This window comes from Aythya ferina, assembly GCF_964211825.1.
Source record: "Aythya ferina genome assembly, chromosome: 22".
NCBI lineage: Eukaryota > Metazoa > Chordata > Aves > Anseriformes > Anatidae > Aythya > Aythya ferina.
This window is the reverse complement of record NC_140320.1, coordinates 6751807-6775740: the sequence shown is the minus strand read 5'-3', so window position 1 is coordinate 6775740 and position 23934 is coordinate 6751807. Positions and strand designations below refer to the sequence as shown.

Here is a 23934-nt window from a genome sequence, read left to right as displayed (position 1 = left end):
AGCCTGCGGGGGGGGGGGACGCGTGGGTGCAGCGAGTGGCACCGGGCTCAGCCGCATCCCTCTGGCACAGGGAGAGGGTCTGAGGACTGGGGGGGCCTGGGGAAAGCAGGGAAGGGAGGTGGCAGGGTGGGTGCCCGGGGCTCTCCCTGCTGCCACCGCACACCTCCGAGCCCCTCGGGTGCTGCTCTCAACTCTGCAACTGCCGCAGCCCCACGGCTCTCCCTGCTCCGAGGGCTCTGAGCTGGGCCAGCACAGGCTCTGTCACACCGAACGCATTGAGAAGCATCTGCCAGGGTGGGCAGGCACGGTGGGGGCTGCTCTGGTGTTGGCTGAACCCCCCCCCAGCTTGCAGCCTCCGCATCTCCTCGGCACCCCAGACGTGTGTGTGTGTGTTGGTGCAGCGCGGTGCTTGCCCACGGCAGTGGTGCACACCCCCGGCCCGTGCCCTCCCTCTCCCATACTGCGCGCTCCTCCTCACCACCCCGTGCCCCCAGTGACCCCCGGCACAGCCATCCACCTCGCTTCAGCTCCACTTTATTACAAGAACCGCCACGGAGGGCACGTGTCGCTCCGTGGGGGACCTGCACCCGGCCGCCCCCCGCCAGCCCGCGGCGGGGCTACACGCCCGGCGTCAGCTTCCAGAGCTCCGAGAGCTGCTCCTTCAGCCGGGCCAGCTGCTGCTTCACCACGTCGGCGTTGTCCGACAGCCATTTCCTGCAAGGGAACTGTGGTCAGAGCACGGCACCGGGTGCGCACCGGTGGGCAGGGGGCAGGGGGCAGGGTGCCCGGCTGGTTTTGGGGTGTGGGGGCCACCTGGCTTGCTGAGCTGCCTCTGACTCCTGCACCGTGGTGAAGACCGACTTGACCACGTCGGTGGCTTGCTTGACGTACTCCTGCACTTTCCTCACCACCGTGTCCGTGTCATCGGGAGTGTCGGCCCCTGCGAGCACAAGCCCGGTGGGAGCGCTGCGTGCGCACCCCTGCGCCCCGCGCCCCCCGAGCTCCCTCCAACCCCTTCCTCCCGTCACCCTTACGTGCTCCCACCGCCAGGACGGCCACGCAGACGAGCAGGAGCAGGACTGAGACCTTCATGGCTGGGGAGAGAGCAGAGCACGTGGCATGGGGCGGCGGGCAGGGGCTCCATCCCCAACCCCTTTTGCCCAGTGCCTGGCGCCTGGCCCGGCCCTGACGCTTGTCGGGGGCTTCCCCACTCACCTGGGCGCGCTGTGCCGGGGCTCTGCTCCGCGGGGGCAGCCCCAGCCTCCCACTTTATACCCTCCCCAACAGCCGCCTCCGAGGGTGCTTGCGCAAAGGTCAGCGGCGGAGTGGCCGCGGGGAGGGGGCGCGTTCCCAGGTTTGCTCTGGATGGGTTTTTCTCCCCCCCGTTTGGAGTTGAGAAATCCCCCAGCACCGGGGGCCAAGGCTGCAGGGGCTGGCTGGGGGCTGTGCATGTGCGTGTGCACACACGTGTGCGCGCAGCCACGCCGGGCTGAGGGTGGCCGTGGGGACAGGCCCGGGGCTGCCGTGGGCTCGCACAGCACAAGGGTGACATCCAGTGGCACCTGCTCCCGGCCTGGGACAACGCAGGGCTGCCTCTGCTCAGGGGGCCCTGACCCTGGGGGGCTGCTGGCAGTGCCCAGGCTGCGTCCCCAACCCCGGGCACCCCGAGGTGCTGAGGCTGGGAGCAGCGCAGGGCCTTGGCCGTGGCTCTCTGGACCCAAGCATCACCAGTGCCTGGCTGCTCCCTGCCCCTGCCACCCCTGTGCTGTGCCCCAGCACCACACATCTCCACCAGCCTCCACTCCACCGTGCTGTCCCCTCTCCCCCAGCCTCCCCGTCCCAGGAGGGTCTCAGCCCCGTGTCCCCTTGCTGCCCCCAGCCCCTCGCTGGGTTTGCCCGCACGCCCTGGCAGCGCTGGCCTTTGGCACCCAAGCAGAGGGCTGGCAGAGCCGCGGGTGCTATCAGCACACGTCAGGCCCTTCCACGTCGCGACCTTGCTAAAGTCCAAGCCCGGGGCCCGTGGCGCAGGCCTGCGTGGAAGCGATGAGGCTGCTCGGGGAGCATAAATAGCCGCCGGCACTGCCCGGCTCGGCAGGTCCTGCAGGAAGCAGCAGCACAGGGGAGCCTCTCCTGCACCGCTCAGGATGTCTCCAAAGGCGGCCGCCCTCTTCTTGGCGCTCCTCGCCATCGCGGGTGAGGCATCGCGGGGTCCATGGAGGGGTTGTGGGGCTGAGCACGGGGCTCTGCCTTGGGGAGGGGACCTGGCGTGATGGCCGGGGGGTCTCTGAGCGCGGCGGTGCCAGCGCTGACCCCGTGTCCGTGTCCCTGCAGGGACACAGGCCGATGTCAGCGCGGACCAGGTGGCCACCGTGCTCTGGAAGTACTTCAGTGAGCTGGGCAGCAATGCCAAGGAGACCGTGGACCAGCTGCAGCAAGCCGAGATCACCAAGCAGATCAAGTGAGTGCAGGGGCTGCTGCGGCACAGGGGGCTGTGGGGCAGGGGAGGGCGCTGGGTGCTGGGTGCTGGGCGCTGGGCACTGACCACCCGCTCTCCGCAGCACCCTGCTGCAGGGCAACCTGAAGAGCATGAACTCATACACGGAGGAGCTGCAGCGGCGCCTGGTGCCCTTCGCCACGGAGCTGCAGGCGCGGCTGGCGCAGGACTCGCAGCGTCTGAAGGAGCAGATCCGCAGGGAGCTGGCCGAGCTGCAGGCCAAGCTGGCGCCCTACGCCGACGAGGTGCACCAGCAGATCGGCACCAACATCCGCGAGCTGCAGGCCAAGCTGAGCCCCTACGCCGAGGAGCTGCGCTCGCAGGTGGACCGGGGCACCGGGGAGCTGCGGCGGGCGCTGGAGCCCTACGCCGCCGAGCTGCGGGAGCGGCTGCAGGACAACGCGGGCAGCATCCAGGCCTCCCTCAGCCCCTACGCCCAGCGGCTGCAGCAGCAGATCGACAGCAGCGTGGAGAACCTGCGGGGGCAGCTGACGCCGCTGGCCGACGACCTGAAGGGGCAGGTGGCGCAGAGCGTGGAGGGGCTGCGCAAGGGGCTGAGCCCTTACGCCCAGGAGGTGCAGGACGGCCTCAACCGGCAGCTGGAGAGCCTCTCGCTGCAGATGGAGCGGGCGGCCGAGGAGCTGCGCGCCCGCCTGGCCACCAACCTGGAGGAGCTGCGCTCCCAGCTCAGCCCCCTGGCGCTGGAGCTGCAGCAGGCGCTGCAGAGCGATGCCGAGGGGCTGCAGCAGCGGCTGGCCCCGCTGGCCCAGCAGCTGGAGGAGCGCGTGGGGCAGACGGTGGAGGCTTTCCAGAGGCAGGCGGCCCCCGTCGGAGAGGCCTTCGGGCAGCAGCTGGTGCAGCGGCTGGAGGAGATGCGGCAGAAGCTGGAGTCGGGCACGGCGGGCGTGGAGGACCACCTGGACCTGCTGGAGAAGGAGGTGCGGGAGAAGGTGGCCACCTTCCTCAGCACCACAGAGCAGGCAGAGGAGTGAGCCCCCCCTCGCCCCTCCAGTAGCATTTGGGGCTTCTCCGCGGGGTGGAAATAAACTGGCGCCTTGTGATGCACTCGATGTCTGTGTCCGTCCTTCCCCTGCCCCCTGCAGTCCCGAAACCCCTGGGTGCTGCTCAGCCTCCCCTCTGGATTTGGGCCCGGGGACAGAGGTGGGGCTGGGAGGGGGCCAGGGCAGGCTGTGGGTGCTGCATGGGGGCCAGGAGCCTTTTAGCCGGGTGAGCACACCACACGGGGCTGGCTGCCCCCACACAGAGGCTGAGCCTGGGGTGTCACCGCACCGCAGTGCCATGGTGGCTCAGTGGCACCTGGGCCCCCCCGGGGCTTTGGACAGGGAGGTTTCATGCCGAGCATCCCCGCTGCAGCAGGACCAGGGCACCCTGGGGCTCACGGCGGGGTCTCATCAGCACCCCCAGCTCCACCAGCAGAGCACCCCGGGGTGCTGGGGGCGACCTCTTGTTGCAGGGGGGATGTGGGCAGCAGAGGAGTCCCCCAGGGCCTCACCCCACATGCCGGACTTTGCCCGAGGTGCACGGAGACGCCGATGGGTGCGGGGTAGCCCCGGAGGTGCCTCTTGCAGCAGGTCTGCTCCTGCCCCTGTTTGCTGGGTTGCTCCAGAGCAAACACTCAAAGCCCGGAGTCAGCAGCTCGGCTGAGCAGCCGGGGGGAGCTGCACGGAGCAGCCCGTGCCTGGCTGGCAGCGGGGCTCTCCTGCCCCTCTGGGAGCAGCCGCTCTCCACGGGGACAAGACCCGGGCTGAGGACGGGGAGGTGTTTTTCACGGGGTGAAAATCTGGACAAGAAATGGGCGAACCCTGCCGGGGCTGGGGTGTCGTGGTCCCCAGGTGTGGCTGCAGCCAGCGCCCTTCTCCCATTCCCCTGTCCCAGTGAGCCCAGCGGGGTGTCCCGTGGCCCCGTGAGCCACCAGCAGCTCCCACAGGCAGCACCACCAGGGGGACCCGTGGCTGGGTGATCTGCAGCCAGTCCCAACGTCCTGCTGCGAGCAGCTGGCCTGTGGGCTGCTCCGCTAACCGCTGCCTTCCTCATCCTCATCCTCATCCTCCTCCACTGCCTTCCTCCTCCTCCTCCTCTTTTTCCATTGCCTTCCTGCTCCTCCTCCTCTGCCTTCCTCCTCCTCCCCCTCCTCCTCCTTCACTACCTTCCTCTTCCTACTCTTCTGCCTTCCTCCTCCTCATCCTCCTCCTCTTCCACTGCCTTCCTCCACTGCCTTCCTTCTCCTCCTCCTCCTCCTTCTCCTCTGCCTTCCTCTTCCTCCTCCTCTTCCTCCTCCAGTGCTTTCCTCCTCCTCCTCCTCCTCCTCCAGGCTGCTCTGCGGGGCCAGGAGGGAGCTGAGCCCAGTGGCCGTGCCTTCATTTATGGCCCTGGATGCCTCTGGGAGACACACAAAAAAAAAAAAAAATAAAAAAAAAAAAAAAAAAGAAAGAGGGGCCAGAAAAGTGGGCAGAAGAGGGGCAGAGAGCCCGGGGTGCCATTGATGGGGCCACGACGGGGGGCGTGGCTACACACAATGGGCGTGGCTACACACAGTGGGCGTGGCCACGCGGCCGCTCCCATTCACCCCCCAGCGCGCCGCCCCGCCCACCTCCCCGTTCCTCCCACCCCTTCCCCACGTGCCCCCGCCGTCACGTGGCGGCGGGCCGCGCCTGCGCGGTGCGGCGGGGCCGCGGCGCTCCACAAGATGTCGGCGCTGGGCGCGGTGGAGGCCGGGACCGGGAGCGAGACCGGGAGCGGGAGCGGCGGGGCCGCCCTGTTCCGCCCGCTGGGCGCCGAGGACGGCGAGCAGCGGCCGGCGGAGATCGAGTCGCTGTGCATGAAGTGCCACCGCAACGTGAGAGCACGGGGGGCGGTGGTGGGGTGGGGGCGGCGGGTCCCGGAGCCAGCCCCGCGCCTCACCGTGCCCCGCCGCAGGGCGTGACGCGGCTGCTGCTGACGCGGGTGCCGTTCTTCAGGGAGCTGATCGTCAGCTCCTTCAGCTGCACCGCCTGCGGATGGGCCGACGCCGAGATCCAGCCGGCGGGCAGCATCCAGGAGCGGGGGGTGCGCTACACGCTGGCGGTGGGGTCCCGGCAGGTGAGCGGTGGGGTCCCAAAACCCCCCCCCCGGGGTGAGGGTGGGGGTGAGGGAGGTTTTTTTGGGGGTGTTGTGGTGATGGGGCTGTGCCCTGCAGGATATGAACAGGGAGGTGGTGAAGACTGACTGCGCCTCCGCGCGCATCCCCGAGCTGGACTTCGAGATCCCTGCCTTCTCGCAGAAAGGAGGTGGGTACGGGGCCTGCCCCCCCCCCCTGCGCTGCCCCCCTCAGGGCCAGCAGCAGCACCAGGGTGCGCTGAGCGCTGCCCCTGCACCTCTGTTCTCTCCCCTTCAAGTTCTGACCACCATCGAAGGCATCATCGACAGAGCCGTCATGGGCCTGGAGCAGGACCAGCCTGTCCGCTGGGTAAGGTGCTGTGGCAGAGGAATCTCTTCAGGGATTTGGTACACGCTTGCTTTGTTGCTCCCCTGCCTCTTGGCTCTCCGCCCGTCTAATCTGCAGTGTTACGGGCTCTGGTTTGTTCTGCTGACAGCGTTATCTTCAGCTCTGGGTTGCCCCCAGCATCGGTCTCAAATGTGTCTCCCTTTTCGCAGGCAACAGACAAAGAGGTGGCAAGTAAAATCGATGAGTTCATTGGTAAATTAAAGCAGCTGAAAGAAGTACATTCCCCTTTCACGTTTGTAAGTATGTGCAGAAGGGCAGACCCGTTCTGGTGGAAGCGTGGGCTGGCTTCCTAAGGCTTCCTTTGGCTCTTCTGCCGTAGATCATAGACGATCCTTCAGGGAACAGCTTTGTGGAGAACCCCTACGCGCCACAGAAGGATGAAGCTCTCGTGGTCACTCATTACAAGAGGACTCCCCAGCAGGCTGCCATGCTGGGGATTGAGGTAACGGGGAGGCGTTGTGTTCCCTTCCTGCCCAGAGGTGCCTTCCACATCGCTGGTGGTCTGGTGGCAGCTTTCTGCATGCGTGTGGCCATGTGGCCTGGGCACACACTCAGGACTGATCTGTCCCTTGCTGCCTGTGAGACCTCAAATTGAAGAGCAGGTAGCAGTTAATGCTGTTTCTGGCCTCTCCTGTTGCAGGGAGAGGAGTTGGATGAGAAGCCAGCTGATTCTGTAGAGGATTTGAGGAACGAGGTGGGTGACTTTGCAATCTGATGGTGGCTGTGTCGAGGTGACTGTGGTGCGTGGGGCTGGCTGATGCTCCCCGACTGCCCTTTTCCTTCCTTTGATCTAGGTACTGCAGTTCAACACCAACTGCCCCGAGTGCAATGCCCCAGCTAACACAAACATGAAGCTGGTGCGTATCCTGTGGGTGACAGCCTGGGGTCAGGCTGGTGGCGTCTGCCGGGGGCTGTGCAAAGGCCAGGGTGAGGGTGGCTTTGTGTGCTGCCCTGGGCCTATTCTGCTGCATCCATAAGGCATGAATAAATGACAGCTCGCAGAGGGCACAGGCCGCTCTGAGATGGAATTGTTGAATTTTCCTTGACTGCCTGCTCCAGAAATCCCCCACTTCAAGGAGGTGATTATCATGGCCACAAACTGCGACTCCTGTGGGCACAGGACAAATGAGGTGAGCTGGTAAACCACTGACCTGTTCTTTCTTCTTTTTGTGTGCTGGGGGGAGTTCTTGTATTCTTTCATGGCTGGATGTTTCTCAGACTCGCTGCCTGTGCTTCACACTGCTCAAAACACAGCAGTTTGGGCAAGCCAGGCAGGGAGGCTGTGCTCACAGTCTGTTGCATGAGGTGCATTGCACTGGGCGTAGAACTGCCTTGGTTACGTGTGAGAGAGTTCTTTCTTGAAGAGCTGCATTTAGGGAGGGGGTCATCCAGCTCCAAACCTGCCCGGGTTCCCAAAGTGTATGGGGCTGTCCCTGCGTCTGCCTTTGCACTGCGAGCTCGGAAATACCAGAGCAGGCCCTCCGAGGGCATCACAGCCTGGCTTCCCTATAAATTGTGGCCTGACCAGTATAAAAGTTGGGGCCGCTGACTGCTGGGTGTTGTAGGTGAAGTCTGGAGGAGCAATAGAACCCCAGGGCACCAGGATCACCCTTCGGATTACAGATCCTTCGGACATGACAAGAGACATCCTAAAGGTAAGGAGCCTTCGGCTACCTGCCCCCTCCCGCAGAGGGTGCCTGCTGGGCTGTCAGGACTCACGCGGGGTCCCTGTTACAGTCGGAGACGTGCAGCGTGGAGATTCCAGAGCTGGAGTTTGAGCTGGGAATGGGAGCACTGGGAGGGAAATTCACCACGTTGGAAGGGCTGCTGAAGGACATCAAAGACCTGGTAAGTGGGCCTGGGCCGCTGTCTAGCGGAGCTCTGCCAGAAGTGTTTGTATTCCTCTGCAGAGCAGTGCACTGCTCCTCTTGTGCTTCTTCCTCCCTTCCCAGCACGGCGTGTTGGTTGTGCTTGTGCTGAAGGGTCCTCCTCGACACCCAGCAGAGCTCAGACCCCTCTGAATTAATTTTTGGCCTTTTGTGTGGTGAGGGCACTGTGGGACTGGGCTTCTCCTGCCCTGCATAAGTGCTGGGTCTGCTCTTCCAGGTGGAGAGAAACCCCTTCACCCTTGGTGACAGCTCTACTCCAAGCAAAAAAGAAAAGCTGCAGCAGTTTGTTGGCAGACTGCAGGAGGTAAGTGTCCTGAACTCCCAAACTGCGGTGTGGGTTTGGCTTTGTCCCTGCAGTGAATGGGGTGTGTTTAACTGAACTCCGTGCCGAGTGCCACAGAACCTCCTTGAGCTGTCCCACACTTGTGCTTCTGTGCCCTCACGTGTTTGTCAAGCAGCTGCTGCTAACTAAGGCAGATGTTCAGTGAAAAGATGTGTGCTGTGGGTCTGTTGGTACCACAACTGCCTTAACGTATTGGTGTGCTCTCTTCCTGCAGATAATAGAGGGAAAGACCAAAGCTCACTTCATAATGGATGATCCAGCAGGCAACAGCTACCTTCAGGTACAGTGGTGTGCACTCAACCACCCTGACGTGTTCTGAACGGCTTGGGAGGATTATTTTTTTTTTCCTTTGTTTTTTGGCTGTTAGGGTTTTTGGGGGGCTTGTGTAACGAGGGGGAGTACCCAAGGAAGGAAGGCACTTCCTAGGGAAGGAAGACTGCTGGTAAATTGGGGGGAGGGATGGTGGCAGTGGTGTCTGTGTTTGGGATTAGGGGCTGGGGATTTTGGAATTCTGGAATTTGGGTTTTTCTGGGGCCTGATGGGCAACTGGTGCTGGGCTTAGGGGCTGGGTTTGTTGGGTCCGGAGCTCCTCAGCCCCTGGCAGAAGGGGACGGAGGCTCAGGAGGCTTCTCTCTGCCCCACAGAACGTGTACGCCCCAGAGGAGGACCCGGAGCTGCAGGTGGAGCGCTACGAGCGCACCTTCGAGCAGAACGAGGAGCTGGGCATCAACGACATGCGCACCGAGGGCTACGAGGCGGCCGCCGACCGATAGCGGCGGGGCCCAGCCCCCCTCCCGCAGCACCAGGACTCGCTGCTCACCGGGGGCGTGCCGGGAGCGCCGCGCTGGGGTGGGTGGGGGGGTGATTTTGGGGTCGATTCGGCTGTTTTTGGGGTTTGTTCTAATAAAGCACCTGCGGGTAGCACCCTGCGCTCGGCTCCTCGTGGCGGGGCGGGAGGCCACGCCCCCTTCCAGAGTGACCACGCCCCTTTCCAAATGACCACGCCCCCCTCCCGGAGTGACTACGCCCACCCACCGACACACAACACACAGTGACCACGCCCACTCCGCATAGACCACGCCCCCTTCCTAATAACCACGCCCACTCACCGATACTTAACACAAGCAGTGACCACGCCCACGCATTCACTAACCACGCCCCCTCACTCGTTAACCACGCCCCCTTCGCTGCGCCGTGTCCCTCGGCGGCCGCCGTACTTCCTGTTTCCCCCTCCCGGTGCCCCGGTTGCGGCCCGGCCATGGCGGCGCGGGGCCTGCCGAAGGCCCAGTACCTGCAGCGCTACCTCAGCGGCCCGCCCGCCGCGCAGCCCCGCCGCCGCCGCAGGAAGAAGCCGCCGGGCGCCGCCAGGACCGGGTGAGTGCGGGGCCGAGGCCTCCTCCCCCCCCCAACGCCTCAGAACCGGGCCCGGTGCTTCCCCTCCCCCCCCCCCCCCATCCCTCACAGCCGGGTCCGGGCCCGGTCCCCGGCCGCTGACGGAGGCCCCGGGCCCGCCCGCAGGATGCGGATCGTGGATGACGACGTGAGCTGGAGCAGCCTGGCCGGCGGGGAGCAGCAGCAGCAGGACGAGGAGGAGGAGGAGGAGGGCGACCTGCCCGTGGTGAGCGCCCCGGGGGGGCACGGAGCCGTCAGGGGTGGGATTGCAGCGGGATTAGGGCTTTAATTCCGTAATTAGGGCTTTAATTCCGAATTCTGTAGGGAACAGAATTACCTGCACTGGGAGAGAGCTCCAGGAGTGCCTGGTCCAGCCTCTGAGTTGACACAGCAAGCCCTCCCCTAAGCCGTATCACCGAGCTCTACCCCTAAACGTCTTTTAAAGAGCCCCAGGGATGGTGGCGACCTCTCCCCTGGGCAGCCCATCCCAGCGCCTCGCAACCCTCTCAGCAACCCTGCAGGAAGGCAGCTGATGCGCTGCTTCTTACCCACAGTCACACCTAATTGCTTCTTTTGCTGAGTTTAAGCCCCTTTCTGTTTCTTTTTCCTCCTACAATTTGCATTGTTGACTCTAGCGTTTCATCCTTAGGTGGCAGAGTTCATCGATGAGCGTCCCAGTGAAGTAAAGCTCATGGAGGAGTTCCGAACAAATGCAAAATGGAAGCTTTTAGGAGGTGAGGCTGGGCCTTCCTGGCACTTCTCCCTGAATGCTTTGCTGTTCTGAACAGTAAAATGGTGAGGTAGAAATATTGCTAGCTTGCAAAACAACTTTCAGTGCTAAAGAGATCACAGTGTGGAGAACCTTACTCTAGTAACTTACTGATGTTTTTTCTTTAGACCAGAACGAAGACTCGCAGAGTTCAGATATCTCAGTACCTGCCAAACCTACCGCAAGGTCTGTATTTCCAGCCACAAATTCTTCTCTTAGTTAATCCTTTTTTAATTTGTTTTGGTCGTTCTCTGTCTCGTTCTGCAGTTTCAAAGTCTGCTGCAGCGTAAAAAGTAGCACACATGGGGATACTTTTTCCACTGGTGAATCCCCTCTGGATGGGGGAGAAAAGCTGTCAGCTGGCGCCTTGTTCAGGTTCCTGCAAGATGTGCAAGCAGACACCCTGCAATCCCTTGTAACCAGAGATATCTGGGTGGTGACTGGCTGCAGACCTGGAGCACAGTGAGGGTGGTGGTGTTGCAATGTGTCCCTCTTCTGAACGCAGCTGGGGGATGTTCTGTGATCAGAGCCCAGGCTCAGGGACAGCCCAATGGGGTGTTTTGTCATGAGGAGGTGATTGTAGGAGGGCATAAAACGGGCAAATGGGTTTTGTAGTTTGCGTGTTCCAAGGGTTCCTGTAGACCATAAAGTGATGCTAACAGAGGTTTGCTGTGATCTAAGTCGTCTTGGAAGGTTTCTTGTATCTGTTTTAGTAAGCCTGTGGCTGAGTTATGCAGGTTGCTGTTATTCTATTCTCCTGGTAGCTTTACAGGCTCCATTTTTGTTTCTGTTTCCAGTCTGGAGACAGCAAAGCAAAACAAACTAATTCTCATTTGAAACTTCCCTCCTCCTCCTAGGCGACAGCGCCACGACTCCCCAGACAACTCACCACCAAGGCAACTGCGGCACGACTCCCCGGATCTGTCCCCTCCCAGGCGAGAGAGAAACAATTCCCCCAGCCTCTTACCTCCTCGGCAGCAGCGCCACGACTCCCCGGATCTCTCTCCGCCGAGACGGAAACGCCACGACTCCCCAGATCTCTCCCCACCACGACAGAAACGCCACGACTCTCCGGATCTCTCTCCTCCGAGGCGGAAGCGCCACGACTCTCCAGACCCATCAGCTCCCAAGCGACAGCGCCACGACTCTCCAGATCTCTCTCCTCCCAGGCGACAGCGCCACGACTCCCCAGATCTTTCTCCACCAAGACGGAAACGCCACGACTCTCCAGATTCATCACCTCCGAGACGGAAACGCCACGACTCTCCAGATTCATCACCTCCGAGACGGAAACGCCACGACTCTCCAGATCTCTCTCCACCAAGGCGGAAACGCCACGACTCCCCAGATCTCTCTCCTCCCAGGCGACAGCGCCACGACTCCCCGGATGTCTCTCCAAAGAGAGTCAGTTCAGCAATGGGAAAAAAGGGCTGCAAAACAACGGAGAAGTCACAGTCGGGGGGGATGCCGCGTCAGAAGCGGCAGGCTACTCCAGATCTGTCCCCTCCACGGAGGAGGAGAGATGATTCTGACCCAGATTCGTCACCACGTCGGCAAAAGAGGTCTGGGTCACCTGGTCAGAAAAAGACGAATAGAACAAAAGGTGAGCCTGGAAGAGTTGTTGTTCTGTCTCTGCTGATCGTTGCTGGCTGCCTGGTCTGTGGGGGTGTTTGCATGGTTCTGGGGGTGAGCAGTGTGGGATTAGCAGTCAGCAAGGAATGGTAGCGGGCAGTTTGCTGCCTCTGGTTAAACTAGTTCCTGTAATCCTACTAGTTATTAGCTTGAGCAGAGTTAACCTACAGGTTAGCTGGGTGAGGCTTAACTTGTCTGAAAGGAAAGCTTAAACCTTGTTTCTGAGCAATGCACGTTCAGAAGGAATAGAATTTAAAGGCTGATGCCACGTGTTTGTCTTTCCCTGCAGCTTGTCGCTTCTCAAGGTATTGATTTTTTCAGTGAGTTACCTCGTGCGTCACCACCTTCAGACGTTCTGTGGTTCTCATATGTGTCTGTGTTACAGGTGCTTCCCCAGACACGAGGAAGCCTAGGCACGTGCCCTCGCCTCAGAGGTGCTCGAGGCATGACTCTGAGTCCCCACCTCCCCGGAGGGCCGCCCGGAACGCCTCTGATGCAGACCTTTCCCCGCCGCGGAAGGATCGCAGGTCAGGCCTAGTGATTCCCTTAAGCACAGTCCTCTGCAACAGAATCAAAGCACGTTTTCTGACTGATTTCTCTCTTCTGTGAAGGACTCTGCCCACTGGGAAGGATCAGCAGAGCTCGAGGAGTCCCACTGATCTCTCGCCTCATCACCACCGTGACTCTAAGGGATCTCCCAAGAAGGTGAGGGTTTTGTCTTTCCATCCGAGCTCTAGATGACTTCCTTCTGATAGAAAACTTGAAGTCCAATGGCTTACAGATTGCACCTCATCCATGCAGCTGTGCTGGACTGTCAGCTCTCAATGAGATGAGGTGTGAGAGACATAAGGGGACTCTATCTCAGTGCACTGTTTTTTTTGGAGGGCTGTGGCAGCTGCTCCCAGAGTGGCTTTGTAACCTGGCATTCTTTTCTGGTATTTCTCTTGATTTTGGGCCATCCCCTCATTATGCCTCTGGGTTACTGGGTAGCTCTCAGCCAGCAGCAAGTGTGATTCTTGTTTGATCCCCAGGCAAACACGATGATGTCGGGCGTCAAAGCTGGCTTGGTGTCAGCTGATGTGCTGCGGAGGGAGCAGCAAGAGCTCAAGAAGCGTGAGAGAAGTAACAGGCGCCTGGAAGGTAGGGGTCTAAAGCCACTGGTGAGCAGCAGCTTGCTTTATTTTTCTCTGCTTTCTGCTGGTTCTTAATGCTGTGTCAGGCCCTGTCTTGAATGCTGGCTGTTGGAGAGCAACCCTGTGGAGTACCATTGAGACGTGCTGATGGATTCCTGTGGGTAGGGCCAGTGGGCCTCTGAAAAAAAAGACAAAACACTTTCAAATGGTGATTTCAAAGCAGTGCTAGTGAAATAGCTGGGGAGGTGAGAGGCTTTTACTCTGTCTGCCCCAGCTTCACGTCCTAATTGGAAGAAGTGAACCAGTGTTCAAAGAGCTCGTGGGGTGAGTGTGGCTATGTGGGGCAGCAGCTAATTTGCCTGTTACCAGTAGGTAAGCTCTTTCAGAGGCTAGAACACGTAAAAGGAAAATACGCAGAGATGAGTTCCAGTTAGTCACTGAATTGTCTAGAGACTGTGAAGTATTCCAAAATGAGTGACTTGGGGCATCTGTCACCTTCAGAGGAATCCCGGCACACTGAAACCGTCTTCCGAGACAAGTCAGGCCGCAAGAGGGACCTTGCCCAGGAACGACTTGAGCAGAAGCAGAAAGATGAAGCCAAGGCCGAGAGAGATGAACAATACGCCAGATGGGGCAAAGGGTAAGCGGCTTTCTGTGGTCGTTGGGTCTTGCATCACAGCTCCACTCCCTGCTTTTTTGTCTGGTTTTGGTACCACCAAAGGTACCGCTTATAGTGCTACCTCTCACAGGGTCAGGGGCTGAAGGTTAGTAATGTTTTGAGTTTGAGCCTGGGACATACATATGTACTCCAATATGTCTTAGAAACCCCGTGAATTATCCCGTCCATTGCTGCACGTGCTTTGGGAATGCTGCACACAGTGGAAGTTCAGGACTGTGGTCAGTACTGCAAGTCACAGTAAAGGACTCTGTGGTTTCGGGATAAAGCTTTGTTTGTGTTCATTTTCAGGCTAGCACAGGGGAGGCAACAGCAGCAGAATGTGGAAGATGCAATAAAGGAGATGCAGAAGCCACTGGCCCGTTACATTGATGATCAGGATCTGGATCGAATGCTGCGAGAACAAGAGAGAGAAGGAGACCCCATGGCTGACTTCATCAAAAAAAGGAAGGCCAAGGAGAACAAAGAAAAGAAAGGTATGGGTATTAAGCTACGCTGGTGTAGGTTTTAAGGCCCAAGGAGCATAGAAATGCAGCTGCTGTTTAATTAATAGCATAACATTGCTTCATGGCAGCTTAGTCCTTGTCTGGAGTTAGTGACACAGCAGTATTTGCTATTAGTGGCTTGTTACTAGTAACTGTTACTGCTATTTGTTAGCTTAGAGAGTGTATCCAGTGACTTATGCAGTCAGCATACTTCAGTTTGATTAAGGGAGTGCTGCGAGTTTCCACTGTGAGCTCCACAGAAGGCAGTAGAAGCAGTCTGTGCGTTAGGTCTGTGTAGCTTTGAGGTTGATGTGATCACAGAATTGCACTGTGGTAGTAAATGGTTGTATTGTTCTTTCTGTCTCCAGAAAAACCTCGGTACAACGGACCAGCACCTCCACTCAACAGATTCAACATATGGCCGGGGCATCGCTGGGATGGCGTGGACAGGTATATATGTGTTCCTGAGACACTGATGTCGTAGATTAGCAGTAAAACTAAAAGAGCTTTTACTTCAAAGAGCTTACAGGGGATGAGATTTAGCACATGCAACCTTTACATTGCCAACAGTTATGAATGGGTGCTAAGTACATCCTTGCCTGGGACAGAAAGGAGCAAGACTCTAATCAGATCAGGTCCTTCAAGGCTTGTAGTGGCTCTGATGAGGCACCAGGGGAACATCCTGTGCTGTGTGTTGGCACCGTGTTGCATCTGTTGGCTGACAGCAACGTTTCAGATAGCTTCTGGAACGTGAACACGGGGCAGCAGGCAGAGAGAGCCCCCCTCAGCCTCAGGATGTAGTCGCTGAACTCTCATCAAAGGCACTAGCTGCTGTTAACTGCAGATCAAGGTGGGAACTCAGCTGGAGACGGCAAAGCAGAAGTAGTGAAAAACTTGTGATGTCTCTAAAAAAAAAAACGTTGTTGCTTTAGCAAAATCTCCTGTACTGCAGCCCACACTCTTGGTATCGCTTTGTAGGTCCAACGGATTTGAGCAGCAGCGTTTTGCCAGGATAGCCAACAAGAAGGCGGTTCAGGAGCTTGCGTACAAGTGGAGCGTTGAGGACATGTAGGCAGAAGAAACAACCACGCAGAACAGCACCTCTGGACTAGAGGTCCACCTCCTGCTGCTGCCGGGGCCGTGAGTAGTGGCTCCATCTGCCTGGACCAAGCACTGCCCTCAGCGTGTCCCAGCGGGCCGTCCGCCAAGAGGCAAGGCTGCGTTTAGAGGAGCTGCTGAGAGGATTTCCAGCCAGCCAGAGCGGACTGGTGCGGGGAGCTGCAGCGGCTGAGTGTGCTGGAGAGGTGCAGTGGCTGCTGCCTGCTGCTGCTCTCTGGCGCTCCCTCGTGAGGTGCTGCAGACACAGACTCCTGGCCCATGTATTTCTCATCTAACAAGCTGTAGAAACTATGCTAAATTGTTTTATGCCAAATGCTTTGCCCTCTGAAGGTGGTTTACAGATCTTCAGGTGTCTTAAATCTCAGGGTTTTTCATGGTGAAACTATGCTGAGAACCTGGTCGCTGGAGAGTTAACCTCATCCAGTAGGTCAGTCTGTTCCAGAGTTCTTCCAGAGAGCATCTGTGCCCTAAAACCCAGTACTGTGAGCTGATTTGCCTCTGGGCTCGTGTCAGATCTGCCCCCATGTCCTGGCTAGCGAGCCCAGAGGGCTTGTGTTCAGTTCTGTGCAGCTCTTGTGCCCTCTAGCTCACGGAGTCAATGGGCTTGCAGTGAAATTAGTAAAGCAGAGCTGCTCCTTGTCCTGCTGGAGTTGTGCCAGGCAGGTCGGTCTGCGGCAGGAAGCTGCTTGCTGTGTGTCTGTTGCTCTGGCTCTACCCTGGAAGAGGCAGAAGGAACAACACGCGATGTTATACTTGAAGGCAAAATCTTCAGGAGCTCCAGCAGCTCCTCGGGGGTCGATTTCTTGTGGAAATAAACATGCAGAGGCTGCTTAAACTCTTTCCCCTGACCATTATTTTCTTCGGAGTAGCTAATGGTCATGGATTAGCCCCCCCAGATGTCTCTCTGGACAGTGCTGCTTGGCACTTCCTTAACGCTGCTGCCTGGGGGCTCGCTCTGGCGCGGAACGTAACCCCTCTCTGGTGACCAGAGCTGTCGGGCTCGGAGCTGGAGGCCAGGCAGAGTGTTTCACTCAATCCCTGCTTGCGAGAAAGCACTTCTGGAAATAAATACAGTTGTTCTTGTTTACGTCCCAGAGAGCATGTATTAACTGCAGCCAGCAGTTTCCATGGAGATGCCTTGTCTTCAATAGTGATCAGGGGCCAGTCATCAGCATTGGTCTTTGCAGCGATTCGCGAGCAGTAGGAGGGCTGTGGGTGAGAAGATAATGACAAAGTTTTCTCTGGAGTGTGTGAGCCTTGAGACTGTCTTCCCTGTTTTTCATTCCCAGTTATGTTTCTAGCCATCCTGAAATCTGTATGTACACTTGTAAATAACAGCTTTCTGTTTTTTTTTACTCGATTTTTGTGTGCTGTTTTTTTTCCGAGGCAAGGGCGAGGCGGGTAAATAATTGTCAGCCTTCTGGTAAAAGGATTGCATGTAATTTCCTCTGCTGCCATCACAGCCCGTGGCTTGCTCGGCCAAACAAATTGTACTTTGCTAACACCTTTTTCTGAGTCTGTTGGTAACTATCCAGCTGAAAGTGGGAACTTACTGGGCCGTAGCTGCGCTGACAGTCCTGCTGGTATTTATGGGGCAGTCGGAAAGCCTCGCTGCGTTCGTTGGGCACAGGTACCCTCCATCCCTGCTTCCAAGCACATAAACCACAGCCTTCTATTCACAGCCAGCGACTGGGGCCGGGAGAGGAATGGAGAATGAGGCACCATCCTGTGGGAGTGAGTTGTGGTTTCTACCGTAATAGCTAAACCGAGGGAAACAGCCCCGAGCAGGGCTCATTTTTTGTGGACACAAAGGCGATGTAAAGGCACGCTCGGCTTGTGCAGGCCCCGCTGTACCCTGTCAGGCAGGAAAGTAGTTTGGGAGTGCGAGGCACTAGTGTGAGGCGGCAGTAATGGCTCAGTGCTGCAGAGCTGCTTGCTGCAGCATATTGAAAACCTGCTCTTCAGTCACGCACAGGTTCTGCTTGTACTTCTCCCTTCACCACCAAGGTCCTGGTTTATTCCTGTAACCAGGAGGAGCTGCGGCCTTGAAGAACAGAGTTAATTTTAACACACTCATTTTTGATCTCACGTAACAGTGCTTCTGGAGATGTCTTTTCTTGTGTTATTTCTTTTTTTTTTTTTCTTTACATTGTATTACTGAATTCACCTTAGAATTGTTGCTGTGTTTAGATGCTTGTACTTTCTTGTCCACCCTGCCTGGGTGGCAGCGTGCTGCTTCCTTCCAGAGGAGCAGCAGCCCACATGCAGCCGGCTAGCTAGCACCAAAGTAGGGAATGTAAGTCGCTGTTCAGGAAGGCAGAGCCAGCTTAGTGCTGGTACTAATACAGTGCATTTTTTGCACCTGTAAACAGCATAAACTTCTGCAACTTATTTCGAAGGCTTCAGTTTTAAAATTTTAAATGGAGGAAGTACATGTTTATTACTACCACGGGGACCTTAGAGCAGAGCTCATTACGGTACTGAATTTATGTAATACATCTATTACAATTTTATTACCAGGCACTTTCTTACTAAGATAGATCTCTGTGAAGTAACAGGGTATAGGAGAGCTCAGATGATGCAATTTAACCATTAAAATGAATCCTTTTCTATCGTTGCCTGGATGCAAATTGACAAATGCTGTGGTGGCTGATGTGGATGCAGCTGGACTAATAACAGCTGGGACCTGAACTGGCCCTGCAGCTGGGGAAGGGACAGGAGAGCCGCCTCTGCCCAGCTGCTGAGTGGCCTGGGAGCACCACCGGACTGAAAAAGCCTCGAGTTGTGCTGCTGAAAAGCTGCAAGGACCTGGCCTGGGAGGCTTCTGTCACATCAACCCTTGGCTTAGTGCTCGGTGAAGACTGGGATGTGAAGGACCAGAGGCAGTGGTGGCGCTGGCAGGATGATGTGGTGCACACCTTTTGCTTCGGCAGCAAGAGGAGGAAAGCTGAAGGTCTTCAAGCCCTGAGAGATGGCAGGAGAGGGGTGAGGATGGGCTGTGCCTCCCCTCCCGGGGCTGGCCAGGCCCTGCTAGCCGGCAGAGGGTGCTGCCAGCCCGGGGAAGGGAGCCTGGGGCACGGGGAGCTGCTCCCTGGAGCGGGGCCGGACACGGGTCCCCTGGCTCCTTAGGCTGGGCTCTGCCTTTGCAAGAGGTTTGTGCCTTGCTGGGCCGTGTCCTGCTTTCACAGAGCTCTCCTGTCCCCGACCTGGCTCTGCCTGAGTGCTTTTGGCAGCAGAGAAATTGGAAACTGCTCCGGGCTCCTCGGGGATGAGAGGGGCGGTGGAGATGGAAGGAGCCTTCGTTCCCGTTCCTGGAAGGGCAGCAGCCCGGCTTGGCACCTACCAGCAACTTTGATTAGCTTTGACCAAAAAAAAAATGAATATTAAAATCTTAATTTAATTTAAAACACTGTCATTCACAGTCGTGGCAAACACCAAGCAGAGTAATTATTATGCAAATTAGGCAGATAGAAAAATGATTAATAATTGCACAAATTAAAAATTATTGTAAACATCCTGTGACGAGTGATAAGTCTGCGAGGAGCGTGTGCGCAGGAGGCAGCGTTGTTCAGCCGGCTCCTGCATCCTGATTTTCTCATTAGCGGGATTTAATTAGCAAACTCTGCCGAGGAGCCGAGCGGGGTTTGGGGGGAGGTCGAGGGCCGGTGCCTGCGCTCAGGTGAGGGGGGAGCGTGGCTGGGATGGGGACTGAACTCCCAGCTCCTGGCTTCCACCCCATTCTCTGCCACTTCCCCAGGGATCTGCACTCCTTTGGGGTGCCCCTGCTCCTGCTGGCCCTGGGTGCTGCTGCTGGGGGTGTCCCCAGCCCCTGCCCATCAGCTCCTTTCTCTGCCCTCCCCGTCCCTCTGTCCCGTGGCTTCACCCCTGAGCAGCCCCCAAACGGGCAGTTGCTAATTACTGGTGGAGCTTGCTCCCTCGAAGAATTAATGAGCTTATTTGTCTGGCGTTTTGCTGCTAATTGCATAACATTATTTTTTCCCCCTGTTCGACTGTTTTACTTTTATACTTTTGACAGTGAGCACGATAATAATAATAATAGGCTTACACTGGCTAATAGGCTTACGTGGTGCATTATTCATGTCAAGGACAAGCAATTAAGCTTGGCCTCACACATAATAATTAGATTTTTGTTGATGAGCTCATCAGTAATGCGTTTAGTTCAGATTAAGAGCTTAATTCCTGGTGGGTGACACCAGCTGCCCCCCACGACCCCTGCCCAGTTGCAGGGGATGGGTGGCGTGGGACAGCCTGGGACAGAGGGGCACAGCCCTGCCTCTGTCCTCCTGCACCTCCACGGCTGCTGCTGCTGGGGATTGCTTGGGGAAAAACCCTGCTGGGGACCCAGAGGCTGGTGGGGCTCCCAGAGGCCGTGTGCCCCCCCTGGGCTCCTGCTCCCAGTCCCTGCCCGCCCTGGTGTCCCGTCCTCACCTCCAAATTCCTCGCCTGGCTCCGCTGAGCAGGTTCCAGCCTCCAGCAGGAGGTGGGATGGGGGCACCGAGCTCTCCTCCTGCTCCCCACCAGGGCTTTGGGTGGGTGACTGGGGGAGGAGGGTGCTGGGGCCATCTGGGAGCAGCTAACGAGCTCCTCCGCAGCTAACGAGCCCTGGGTGCCCTGCTGCAGCTCTCCAGGCCAGGGCACCCCCACTGCTGCCTCCGTGTGTGCCCCAGGGCAGGCATCCATCAGAGAGACTGACGGAGGGAAATGGGGCTTCTCCTGGCCACCAGGCTCTTTTATTTTTTTATTTTTTTTTTGGTTTTAAATAGCTTCAATAAAGCAGGTTCAGGCAAATGACACGTTATTGTAACCGCTTCCTGCTGAGATCTCCTATTATTTTTTAATTAAAAAGAGCCCAAGATTTGTCATTGAAATTTTTTTCCATAAAAAAAAAAAGAAAAAAAAGTGCCTCCACGGCCTCCTCCAGTGCCTGGGGTGCAGGGGAGGGCACCGTGGGGGGGCTCACCCCAAGCCCCCCACTTTGGGCTGCGCAGTGCCCCCTTCCCCAGGCTGGCAGCGGGGCCGGGAGCGAAAAACCACCCAGCCTGACAGGTGATTGTATATGCATATGTGCGCTTTTCCTAATTATGGAATAATTAGGGACATGCCGAGATAAAAATTACTAATAATATTTACTCTAGACTCTTACTTTTTTTAAATAACCTCTCTCTCCTGCTCGTTCTCCGAGTCTTGGTGGAAATAACTTTGCAGATCCCAGTTAATGAATATTTGTAAATGCAAGAGCGTTCAGCGCGGGAATATCCAGAGGGCATCCTCTCTCTTCCTCCTAATTTTTTTCACACGATATTTAATATTTATGGTTCCATATCCTCGTGAATAAAAGGAGCCACCCTCAAACCCCGAGGAGCTTAGAGGCTGGGGATATTTATGGCGCTTCCTCTTTTCCTTTTCAATTACAAAGACACCTCACATAATTAAGTGCTAATAACCTTGTTAATCTAAAATTGATACTCTTTCTCCTGGCCATCTCTTAATAGAATTAAAAACAGATTAATAATCAACGGGAGGCGACACCGCACGCAATTAAGGCAGAGGGGTGGGGAGCAAGGCTGGGGCGCGTGTTCCCAAACTCAGTCGCACTGCCCGGGGGAGCTGGGCTGGTGTTTACTGGTGTCACTGGTGTCACTGGGCAGGGCTGGGACACGGACACGCCCGGCACAGAGATGGGTTTTCCCTCGTTCTCTTTACACAGTTTAAATTTTTAAGACAAACAGCCGTGCAACACCGGCTCCTAATGAAACTGTTTTATGTTAATTAATTATGTATCGAGGCTCATTCTCATGCGCAGCCCGGCTCTGCTTCCCCTCTGCCGAGCCTTTGATCTGTCAAAGGCTAAACGGGAGATAAATAATCAAATTAAAAAGCAGCCTGGATGGAAATAAACACATTTAAGGCGCGTTATCTGGCGGTTAGAGCAAAGCACCGAGTAACGGGGCTCGGGGTCGGGTCCGCTTGGGTTGCCTCAGTTTCCCCAGGGAGCCCCAAGCCCCGCTGCCTCCCTGCGAGGTGAGGGGCTGCAGGGAGGGCTGCCTGCCCGGGGAAAGCCTGGAGAAGGAGGCCGGGGAGGGTGTTGGTGCCTGATGCTGATGAGACATTAAAAGCCTGCAGTGCTGCTTCTTTCCAGGCTGCAGAACGGCTCCCGGCAGATCCGGGCCGCCAGCGGTACGCGCCCGTGGTAGCTGGGATGTCAGCAGTGGACGCGATTTTGGGATAATTTACCACGATCTCGGACAATTTGTTACACCTAAGCGGAGGCAGATGTGCATCCATATTCATGTGGGAGGAACTTCAGAAATTGCAACTTGCTCAGCCAAAGCAGCCCGGCCGCGCAGCCCTCCGGCCGCCAGCGGGGCTCATCCTGCCCAGCACCACGGGGCAGCAGGAGCAGGAGGCTGGCCCGTGGGGGCCACTGCTGGTCCCTCTCCTCCTGCCAGGGGCTTTTTGGATGGATCTGGCCCCAAGCAGCATCCTTGGTGCGTGTGAGCGTATCCACAGCCCTCGGGTCCGAGCTGGCGTGGCGCTGCGACCCTGCTGTGCCTTTGGTAGGAAACGCCCTGCACCAGGACTTAATTGTGGAGTGCTTTAAGGCTGTAATAAACCCACAATGTTCGAGGCTGCACGTAATTACCAGCTAATAGATTTCTCGTTGAAGGGCTCATAGCAGAGCGGGGGCACCGGGGGTGAGGTGGGCGCTCGGTGGTGCCCAGCAGGGGCTGTCCCAGGGGGGTGGCCGGCAGGGTGCTGCGGGGAGGCCAGGGGGTGGGCTCCAGCGGGAGGGAAGCCCCCCATGGGGAGGGGATTCATGGCATTTGGCTGCCTCTGGAGCTGCAGCTGCGTTGTGCTGGGCACAGCCGAGCAGTGCCCCTGCCTCTGCCTTGCTCCTCGTGCGCTCGCCGTGCTGCCAGCAGGCGCTGTGCCCAGGGCTCACCCCCTTGGTAGGTCAGGGGTTTATGAGCACACCTTGATGCTGGTATCAGCGTCTCTGGGCACACTGGGGCCAGCCTCACCCTGCAGAGCACTGCCCTGCCTCGCAGCCCCCTGGTGCCCTCGCCAAGCCAGGCGGGTGCCAGCCCCGCTGAGGCCACCTCGCCCCGCTGCCGGAGGCAAAGCCGAGCGCGGCGCAATCAAAGGCAGCACGTCGAGACGGCTCCTCCCTTCCAGGCTTGCTCCAGGCCCTGTCTTTGGGCTTCTGAAGACTTGTCTCCAGCTCGTCAGTTCTCATTAAGCTGCACATCAGAGCCCCAGCTGCCAAGGAGCGTGGAGGGATGGTGCCGGCTGCCAGGGCGGTGAGCGGGGCAGGAGCACCCCAAGGCCATGGGCACCAAGCAGGGAGCTTGGAGCTGGGGGAGCAGCCCTGGGACAGCACTGGGCACCCAGAGGGCATCTTGCCTTTGGCCTGCATGGCCCAAACAAGGAGCTCTCTTCTCCACGAGGAAGGCAAAGCCCAGGGAAGACAGCAATGGAGCTGCGAGAGGAAGGTGGGAGATGGCTCCTGGATGAGGGAACTCCTGTTTGCAGCAAGACCGGCACAGAAAGAAGGAAAAGCTCTCTATAAAATGCACACGAGGCTATCACACCAGAGTTTTATTTGCCCCACAAAGGTCCTCTCTGCTTCTCCTGTCACCGAGAGCGAGCTTCCCTGCTCTGATCCACCCTGGCTCAGCATCTCTTAGCGAGCTAATCAGGTCAATGCATTTTTAACATGGCATAGGAAATCTTTATGTTTTTTGTCAGACTCATTCTTCTCCCCGGTGTCTCTGCAGGGGGGCTGAATTATTTAATGCTGAATATTAAGCAGAGATGTTTTCCCTTTGCTGGGCTGCTGACTGTGCACTTTAGGTCTGGAAAGATTGGCAGATGGTTGTTCTCCGAGGTGGGCGGAGGGGGAACCCATAATACAGAGCAAATTACCCACTTACAGCCAGATTTACAGAATAACTAAGATCCCACTTAAAGGCGTCTAAATAAATAGGCCAGATTTGCTGAAGTGCTGAGCACCCAGTGGCTCCGACGAGATACACCCAGCACTAAACACTCACAAACTCCCCACAAAGGCAGAGCGTTTCCGTTTCTTTGTGCGCGCCACGAAAATCTGCTGAAGTTGGAGCATTTATTTCCATCCCTGGAGAACGGCTGGGGGAGCAGAGCTGGGGAGACGTGGGGAGGGGGGAGCTGGCGGCGGCGCCGGAACCAGCACCATGAAAACAACTCCTTTTTGCATTTCTGGCTGCTGCAAGATGCCTGGGGAGAGCCTGGCTGGGACGGTGCCGAGGCACAAGCTGGCTGTGCCGTAACCATGCCGTGCCGTAACCCTGCTGTGCCATAACCCACGGCGCTGGCCAGGTGCTAGCACTGCAGATGCAGCATCCCTGCAGCTGGGTGCATCACCACCCGGCCCCACTGCACCCCCTGCTCGTGGTGCAGAAGGTGCTCGCCCCGTTTGGGCCGGGTGATGCATGCA

General features: G+C 57.7%; 4 protein-coding genes and 1 long non-coding RNA gene across 6 annotated transcripts in view; 3 read left to right on the top strand and 2 right to left on the bottom strand.

The window, feature by feature from the left end:
* Window positions 1–518: 518 nt before the first annotated feature.
* The window catches only part of APOC3 (apolipoprotein C3), a 214537-nt gene continuing 191121 nt past the window's right edge, over window positions 519–23934 (bottom strand). Inside the window, exons 1-4 of one of the 2 annotated variants that reach the window (XM_084495931.1) lie at window positions 1216–1321; window positions 1035–1094; window positions 814–940; window positions 519–714 (exon numbers count right to left, since the gene is read on the bottom strand). In XM_084495931.1, coding sequence (XP_084352057.1) covers window positions 618–714; window positions 814–940; window positions 1035–1092 — 282 coding nt within the window. In that variant the 5' untranslated portion in view covers window positions 1093–1094; window positions 1216–1321 and the 3' untranslated portion in view covers window positions 519–617. Of the gene's footprint in view, window positions 715–813; window positions 941–1034; window positions 1100–1215; window positions 1322–23934 lie in introns of those variants that run through there. The other variant, XM_084495932.1, reaches the window with a different exon arrangement.
* On the top strand, window positions 2051–3559 carry LOC311422653 (uncharacterized protein). Its single transcript, XM_084495933.1, has 3 exons — window positions 2051–2193; window positions 2332–2458; window positions 2559–3559. Exons 1-3 carry the CDS (start codon window positions 2145–2147, stop codon window positions 3484–3486), a joined length of 1104 nt encoding a protein of 367 aa, XP_084352059.1. The 5' UTR covers window positions 2051–2144; the 3' UTR covers window positions 3487–3559.
* On the top strand, window positions 5163–9160 carry ZPR1 (ZPR1 zinc finger). The gene is made up of 14 exons (XM_084495527.1): window positions 5163–5351; window positions 5432–5593; window positions 5691–5781; window positions 5890–5960; window positions 6149–6235; window positions 6319–6441; window positions 6640–6693; window positions 6794–6860; window positions 7059–7129; window positions 7565–7654; window positions 7737–7847; window positions 8106–8192; window positions 8446–8511; window positions 8876–9160. Exons 1-14 carry the CDS (start codon window positions 5202–5204, stop codon window positions 9002–9004), a joined length of 1359 nt encoding a protein of 452 aa, XP_084351653.1. The 5' UTR covers window positions 5163–5201; the 3' UTR covers window positions 9005–9160.
* On the top strand, window positions 9378–16939 carry BUD13 (BUD13 homolog). The gene is made up of 12 exons (XM_084495526.1): window positions 9378–9605; window positions 9750–9849; window positions 10273–10357; window positions 10521–10578; window positions 11250–11995; window positions 12410–12551; window positions 12636–12729; window positions 13056–13164; window positions 13659–13797; window positions 14125–14309; window positions 14687–14768; window positions 15297–16939. The coding sequence occupies exons 1-12, from the start codon at window positions 9490–9492 to the stop codon at window positions 15388–15390; spliced, it is 1950 nt and encodes a 649-aa protein (XP_084351652.1). The 5' UTR covers window positions 9378–9489; the 3' UTR covers window positions 15391–16939.
* LOC311422456 lies at window positions 15581–20072 on the bottom strand. Its single transcript, XR_014685370.1, has 2 exons — window positions 19887–20072; window positions 15581–18796 (listed from the first exon to the last, which is right to left on the bottom strand). It is a non-coding gene; the product is annotated as an uncharacterized lncRNA (long non-coding RNA).

Coding starts and splice junctions, on each gene's coding strand:
- LOC311422653 (XM_084495933.1), top strand. CDS start 2,145: ATGTCTCCAAAGGCGGCCGCCCTCTTCTTGGCGCTCCTCGCCATCGCG. Junction 2,194..2,331: donor GGCGCTCCTCGCCATCGCGG/GTGAGGCATCGC, acceptor GTGTCCCTGCAG/GGACACAGGCCGATGTCAGC. Junction 2,459..2,558: donor GAGATCACCAAGCAGATCAA/GTGAGTGCAGGG, acceptor CGCTCTCCGCAG/CACCCTGCTGCAGGGCAACC.
- ZPR1 (XM_084495527.1), top strand. CDS start 5,202: ATGTCGGCGCTGGGCGCGGTGGAGGCCGGGACCGGGAGCGAGACCGGG. Junction 5,782..5,889: donor TGCCTTCTCGCAGAAAGGAG/GTGGGTACGGGG, acceptor CTCCCCTTCAAG/TTCTGACCACCATCGAAGGC. Junction 8,512..8,875: donor CAGGCAACAGCTACCTTCAG/GTACAGTGGTGT, acceptor TCTGCCCCACAG/AACGTGTACGCCCCAGAGGA.
- BUD13 (XM_084495526.1), top strand. CDS start 9,490: ATGGCGGCGCGGGGCCTGCCGAAGGCCCAGTACCTGCAGCGCTACCTC. Junction 9,606..9,749: donor CCGGGCGCCGCCAGGACCGG/GTGAGTGCGGGG, acceptor GCCCGCCCGCAG/GATGCGGATCGTGGATGACG. Junction 9,850..10,272: donor AGGAGGGCGACCTGCCCGTG/GTGAGCGCCCCG, acceptor TTTCATCCTTAG/GTGGCAGAGTTCATCGATGA.